Source organism: Oncorhynchus mykiss, chromosome 11, assembly GCF_057628025.1.
Source record: "Oncorhynchus mykiss isolate SJ-2025 chromosome 11, ASM5762802v1, whole genome shotgun sequence".
Lineage (NCBI taxonomy): Eukaryota > Metazoa > Chordata > Actinopteri > Salmoniformes > Salmonidae > Oncorhynchus > Oncorhynchus mykiss.
In genome coordinates this window covers 8,279,283-8,286,838 of record NC_143032.1, presented here as the reverse complement: position 1 = coordinate 8,286,838, position 7,556 = coordinate 8,279,283, and the positions used below count along the sequence as shown (strand labels likewise).

Below are 7,556 nucleotides of genomic sequence, written 5' to 3'. Positions count from 1 at the left end.
TTACTAGGTAGAGCGAACAGTCCAGTAAATAAAATAACTAGGTAGAGCGAACAGTCCAGTAAATAAAATAACTAGGTAGAGCAAACAGTCCAGTAAATAAAATAACTAGGTAGAGCGAACAGCAAATAAAATGTATACTGTCACACTGTTGTATGCATCCAAGAGATTTGTAATATCACGTAATTTCCTCTTTGAAACGGAAATAAAGAGACTCAATGGGAGTTCATTATACCAATTGTGGTTTGAATAATCCTTAATGAGCACACAGTGAAAGTGTTACATTCATTCTCCAGACTCTCGGTGAGCAGTAGAGTATCTCAGACCTCCTGCATATTAGGGGAACATTACTCGTGTGTAATGAACCACTATCCTTTGCCAGGATAAATATTTGACTTATTAGGTACAGTAAATTGACATCAGCATTCCACACAAAATGGAATCAGTTCAAAACCACTTGATTCTAATTTTGCCTGGGAGCCTCTTCACACGCAGACCAGTGGAATTAATTATATATACAGTACTCCTGAGATTTCAACACTTTTACAATCCCTTGTTGACCAATCACATTCCATTGCTGCCAAGCGGAAGGTTATATATAAACATATGTTCATTGAGCCCTGTTTTCATACTAGGTATCTTCTATCGGGACTGCAAAGGGAAGGATTCAACTGCTTGGCCCATTCTCGTTCTGGATAAAGCAACATTGTTTCACTCTGTGCCCTTCAACATTTGAAGTGCATACAGTAGGTAGGTCAGTTTCTTTGTTGCAAAGGCACTGATTTGCGTGCTTTTTAAGTTCAGCCTCATCACAGCATATCACAATATTGCATAAATAGGGTTACAGGAGCATGTTATAACATCTAACTGTTTGAAAGAGGCAACTGTGAAACATAAATCCCAGATTCACCTGGGGAGGAGGAGGAGGAGGTGGAGAAGGAGGAAGGTTGCGTTGCCAGATGTGGAGAGAACGGGATGGGGGAAATGTGTCTGTATCTGGATGCCAGATATGCTGTAAAGTATGTTTTTCTTTTCAGCGCAGGAAGCACTGGATGAAACAGAGAAGGGATGCTATAAGATCAGTAGAGGGTTTACTCAAGGGCTTTTATTAGATAAGCGTCAGACATAGCTTAATAGCTCATGTGCAAGGGTCGAACAGGAAAAACAACAGGGTTGAGAACACATTCTGCACTGGCTGTCTGTCTTCTCTCCCAGTTGTGTCTCAGTAGACGTGGCCATGAGGTGCTTCTGTCTGCTGCTGGTGCTGCTGCTCGCTCTGGATGTGTGTGAAGGTGACCGTGGTCGGGAGTGGGCTCACCACGGGGCATCAATGTTCGCCGACCTGACCCCCAATGAGATGCGCGACGTCCGGGACTACCTGCAAGGCAAGCCCGAGTTGGGACTGACAGCGGCCCGGGGCAAGTCCCTGAAGAAGAATAGCATTCTGCTGATGGAGCTCCACCTGCCCCGCAAGCACAAGGCACTGAGGGCCCTGGATCGGGGCCAGGCCAAGCCCATGCGCCAGGCCAGGGTGGTGGTGCAGTTCGGGAACCAGTCCCAGCCCAACATCACCGAGATCATTGTGAGTCCACTTCCCTTCCCTACTTCGTACAGGGAGAAGACCTTCAAGGGAGACAAGCCCATTCGGTTTGAGTCACGGCCCATTACAGAGGCTGAGTACTCGCACATCATCGACATCTTGCAGAAGATCACCGCCAAGGTCCACAAGGTGCTGTTTGAGACCACGGGGGGATTTTCCTTCCACAACTGTACCGACCGCTGCCTGACGTTCTCTGACATTGCACCCCGTGGTTTGGAGTCGGGTGAGAGGAGGACCTGGATCATGCTGCAGAAGTTTGTGGAGGGCTACTTCATCCATCCTGTGGGCTTTGAGGTCCTGGTGAACCATAAGGACCTGAACCCTGAGCGCTGGACGGTGGAGAAGGTGTGGTACAATGGCCAGTACTTTGACAAGGTGGAGGAACTGGCGGAACAATACGAGAAAGGAACACTGGAGAAAGTCAAACTTCCTGACCATGACGACAAGGACTTGTACTCCACTTACATTCCCCGTGGGCACAGCAACACCCGCACCGACATCCACGGGCCCAAACTGGTGGAGCCCCAAGGCCCTCGCTACCATGTGGATGGAAACTTTGTGGAATATGCAGGCTGGTCCTTTGCCTTCCGTGTCCGCTCCTCAGCCGGCCTCCAGATCTTCGACCTGCGCTTCAACGGAGAGCGCATCGCCTACGAGGTCAGTCTCCAGGAGGCCATTGCCTTCTATTCGGGCGATACCCCCGCCGCCATGCAGACCAAATACATTGACGCCGGCTGGGCCATGGGCACACTGGACTACGAGCTGGCGCCTGGCATCGACTGCCCTGAAATCGCCACCTTTCTAGACCTGCACCATTACTACGACACGGACAAGCCTGTACATTACAAGAATGCCCTGTGTGTGTTTGAGATGACCACGGGGATGCCTCTGAGGAGGCACTTCAACAATAACTTCCAAGGGGGCTACAACTTTTTCGGGGGTCTGGAGAACCATGTGCTGGTGCTTCGTACCACCTCCACCGTCTATAACTACGACTACATCTGGGACTTCCTCTTCTATCAGAACGGAGTGATGGAGTCCAGGGTCAGTGCCACCGGTTACATCCACGCCACTTTCTTCACGCCTAACGGACTACACTACGGGTCCAAGGTGTATAACTATGTTCTGGGCAACCTTCACACGCATCTCATCCACTACAAGGTTGACCTTGATATTGCTGGTGAGTTCTGTTCTATCAATCTGATAGTGTGATTATGTCATTCAGGATTCAGGAACCATATTTTGTAATGGTGTGAATGGTTGCTAATTATCTATCTGTAAAGCTACAAAGTTCTTGTCATGTATTGTCATGTTGTGTCCTGTTCCTGTTCTTACTCTTCACCCTGTCTCCCTCTGCTGGTCGTATTAGGTTACCTTTTCTTCCCCTCTTTCCCCCAGCTGTTCCTTGTCTTCTCTAACTACCTCGTTCACCCCTTTTCCCACCTGTTCCCTTTTTCCCTCTGATTAGGTCTCTATATCTCTCTCTGTTTCTGTTCCTGTCTTTGTCGGATTCTCGTTTGTGTTACTCATGCCTGAACCAGACTATCGTCGTGTTTGCTGCAACCTTGTCCTGTCCTGTCGGAATCTGCCTGTTCATCTAACCTTGTCCTGTCCTGTCGGAATCTGCCTGTCCATCTGAGCCTACGTGTGTTTCGTCATTAAAGAAACTCTGTTTTGTTAATTCGCTTTTGGGTCCTCATTCACGCACCTGACAGTTCTGTATATATGTACATACAGCAATTTCTAATAACAAATGGGCTGGTATAGTTTAAAAATAGAAAGGAAATAAAACACCAAAAAAATAAGGTGACAATGTTCACACATACAGGCTTGTGTTCTAGCCTCTGTTTGATCTGACACACTTCTAGGGAAAACGTCCAATTCTTGAAGGTATTTTAGATCTTTGGTCCAACATTGCATCATGGGTGTTGCTCCTAGATGGTTTATGATTGTTGCTCCCAGCCAAATACAATAACACGAGATTATGTCAGCCATTGTGATGAATCATTGACAAGAAACCCAAAATAACCTTTCATATCATGTGCCATGGGCAAAACAACTGGTAAATGTGTGCCTAGTATGCCTAGTCTGTGCAATATCAGAACATTACTTCAGTGCCTAGGTCCACTGCATTTAAACTCAACAAAGGGCTATAAAGGGAGGTTTTAAATGCATTCATTATTGCATCTCAATTCTTCTTTTGAAATTGAAATTAAATTAATTGCAAACACCAGCCCTGCTTGACCCCAGCCCTACTTGACCCCAGCCCTACTTGACCCCAGCCCTGCTTGACCCCAGCCCTACTTGACCCCAGCCCTGCTTGACCCCAGCCCTGCTTGACCCCAGCCCTACTTGACCCCAGCCCTGCTTGACCCCAACCCTGCTTGACCCCAGCCCTACTTGACCCCAGCCCTACTTGACCCCAGCCCTGCTTGACCCCAGCCCTGCTTGACCCCAGCCCTGCTTGACCCCAACCCTGCTTGACCCCAGCCCTACTTGACCCCAGCCCTACTTGACCCCAGCCCTGCTTGACCCCAGCCCTGCTTGACCCCAGCCCTGCTTGACCCCAACCCTGCTTGACCCCAGCCCTACTTGACCCCAGCCCTGCTTGACCCCAGCCCTGCTTGACCCCAGCCCTGCTTGACCCCAGCCCTGCTTGACCCCAACCCTACTTGACCCCAACCCTACTTGACCCCAGCCCTACTTGACCCCAACCCTGCTTGACCCCAACCCTGCTTGACCCCAGCCCTGCTTGACCCCAGCCCTGCTTGACCCCAACCCTGCTTGACCCCAGCCCTGCTTGACCCCAACCCTGCTTGACCCCAACCCTGCTTGACCCCAGCCCTACTTGACCCCAACCCTGCTTGACCCCAGCCCTACTTGACCCCAACCCTGCTTGACCCCAGCCCTGCTTGACCCCAGCCCTACTTGACCCCAACCCTGCTTGACCCCAGCCCTGCTTGACCCCAGCCCTGCTTGACCCCAACCCTGATTGACACCGTTAATGTGATTGCTTTTGTCAAACACTCCAGGTCGGAAGAACAGCTTTGAGTCGATGAACCTCAAGTATGTGAACTTCACGAACCCGTGGAGCCATAAACATTCCGTCGTCCAATCCAAGCTCGTCAAGACCCAGCACCAGACGGAACGCGGCGCTGCCTTCCGCTTCGGCAAGAAGTTCCCCCGCTACGTGCACTTCTACAATCCCAACGAGAAGAACAAGTGGGGCCACCAGAAGGGCTACCGCATCCAGTACAACTCCCACGCCGACAGTGTGCTGCCCCGTGGCTGGATGGAGGAGAACGGCATCAGCTGGTCCAGGTAACGACAACACACAGCTAAAGGGACTGTTCACCCTAAAATCAAAGTTTATTAGATGTTTTCATACCTCAATCAACTTCAGTTCATCCCACACCATCTGTTGAGTAGTTCCCACTGTAGACAGAGGAAATCTCCAGGCCACTACCAAAAATTAATGGGAAAGATTGGCACCATCTAATTATATGATGGGGTAGTATGGGTACTATCCCTTTAAAGCTGAGGTAGGCGAAACCGCACCACTTGCTGCCCCAGGAGCATTTGTTATTGTTTTTTTGTTCGGAGGAAATAAGCATCCATCAACGTGGTAAGAAAATAACTCTACAGTTCTATCGACGCATGCAGTGATCTGTAACGATGGCCGAGGGTTTCAGATTATTATAGCATCTGACATCTACTGTCAGGCAGTTCAGATTCGGTCTGAAGTCTTATCTTCCTCTGTATGTAGATACCCGTTGGCTGTGACCAGACACAAGGACAGTGAGCCCACCAGCAGTAGTATCTACACTCAGAACGACCCCTGGGAGCCGGTGGTCTCCTTTGAGGACTACATTCGCAACGATGAAAGCATCATTAACCAGGTGAGACCTATTGTTACCAATAACTCAACTCATTCTCAGACTCAAAATAGAATCTTCGCTACCCTGGACGGCATTATAATTGTATAACAACTAAATAATAAATCAAATTAATCAATTAATCAATCAACCTGTCTCCTGTGTAGGACCTGGTTGCCTGGGTGACGGTGGGCTTCCTGCACGTGCCCCACTCAGAGGACATCCCCAATACAGCGACTCCCGGCAATGCCGTGGGCTTCTTCCTACGTCCCTTCAACTTTTTCGACGAGGACCCCTCTCTGGCGTCCTGCAGTACCGTCATCGTCCGACAAGTCAAAGAGGGCAAGCCCAAGGTCCAGAGATGGACCCCAGAGGTTGTAGGTCACTGTGTGACTGACAGGCCTTTCTTCTACAACGGCACCTACGCAGGAGTCTGAGGGGCTGGTGCAACTGACAGGAAAGACACATAATGGAGGTTCCATCCTTGGTTCTGAGGATGGAAATCATGTAAATGTGAAATAATATATTCTGACACAGGCATTAATAAAAACGAATATTACGTTGATATCGTTCCTGTTTAGATGTGAAAGAATAACATTATTTTTTCTGAGTGTGCAAATGTATTGCAACAATTTACCATTCCTAGACATAGGCACATTTCATAAGAAACTTTCTCAAATCATAACTCACAGACACATTTTACCATTGTGAATACATGCAGTAACAGTCAAAAGTTTGGACACCCCTACTTGTTCAAGGGTTTTTCTTTATTTGTACTATTTTCTACATTGTAATAGTGAAAACTTGAAGACATGAAATAACACACATGGAATCATGTAGTAACCCAAAAACTATTAAACAAATCAAAATATATTTTATGTTTCAGATTCTTCAAAGTAGCAACCCTTTGCCTTGATAACAACTTTGCACTCTCTTGGTATTGGTGGGAAAGTCAATACTGGCCTGTGACTAATACAGGGAATCAGACAATGTTCAGCTATAGGGAGTATTTGATCTGTTCTTCCCAGTCAAGGCCTGGGAACAGTCCCCAGACTTTCAGAAACAGATTGATGTACGTTGTAAAGGTACAGAAGAACAGCAGTGGGGAACTTGGTGAGTAAGAGGACAAGCGACGGCAGAATGGGAAGTTATGCTTAAGGAGTATTTGACCACCGTGATAAAGTGTTTAACCTAATTAAAAAACAACAATCCATGAAGAACAAAAAATTACAACCCCATATTTATTTCACCTTTATTTAACCAGGTAGGCAAGTTGAGAACAAGTTCTCATTTACAATTGCGACCCGGCCAAGATAAAGCAAAGCAGTTCGACACATACAACAACGCAGAGTTACACATGGAGTAAAACAAATAGACAGTCAATAATACAGTAGAAAAATAAGTCTATATACAATGTGAACAAATGAGGTGAGATAAGGGAGGTAAAGGCAACAAAAAAAAGCCATGGTGGCAAAGTAAATACAATATAGCAAGTAAAACACTGGAATGGTAGATTTGCAGTGGAAGAATGTGCAAAGTAGAAATATAAATAATGGGGTGCAAAGGAGCAAAATAAATAAATAAATACAGTAGGGGGAGAGGTAGTTATTTGGGCTAAATTATAGATGGACTATGTACAGGTGCAGTAATCTGAGCTGCTCTGACAGCTGGTGTTTAAAGCTAGTTAGGGAGATAAGTGTTTCCAGTTTCAGAGATTTGTGTAGTTCGTTCCAGTCATTGGCAGCAGAGAACTGGAAGGAGAGGCGGCCAATGGAAGAAATGGCTTTGGGGGTGAACAGAGAGATACCTGCTGGAGTGCGTGCTACAGGTGGGTGCTGCTATGGTGACCAGCGAGCAGAGATAAGGGGGGACTTTACCTAGCAGGGTCTTGTAGATGACCTGGAGCCAGTGGGTTTGGCGACGAGTATGAAGCGAGGGCCAGCCAATGAGAGCGTACAGGTCACAGTGGTGGGTCGTATATGGGGCTTTGGTGACAAAAAGGATGGCACTGTGATAGATTGCATCCAATTTATTGAGTAGGGTATTGGAGGCTATTTTGTAAATTACATCGCCGAAGTCGAGGA

General features: G+C 47.5%; 1 protein-coding gene across 3 annotated transcripts; it reads left to right on the top strand.

The window, feature by feature from the left end:
* Positions 1-612: 612 nt before the first annotated feature.
* Positions 613-6,341, top strand: LOC110535211 (diamine oxidase [copper-containing]). 3 transcript variants are annotated; one of them, XM_021620077.3, is made up of 5 exons: positions 613-747; positions 1,213-2,777; positions 4,630-4,918; positions 5,364-5,496; positions 5,640-6,341. In XM_021620077.3, the coding sequence occupies exons 2-5, from the start codon at positions 1,235-1,237 to the stop codon at positions 5,907-5,909; spliced, it is 2,235 nt and encodes a 744-aa protein (XP_021475752.3). In that variant the 5' UTR covers positions 613-747; positions 1,213-1,234; the 3' UTR covers positions 5,910-6,341. The 3 variants fall into 3 exon arrangements, with proteins under 3 accessions (XP_021475752.3, XP_090045406.1, XP_090045407.1); XM_090189280.1 differs by having other exon boundaries at positions 620-747; positions 1,035-2,777; XM_090189281.1 differs by having other exon boundaries at positions 626-747; positions 1,040-2,777.
* Positions 6,342-7,556: the final 1,215 nt, after the last annotated feature.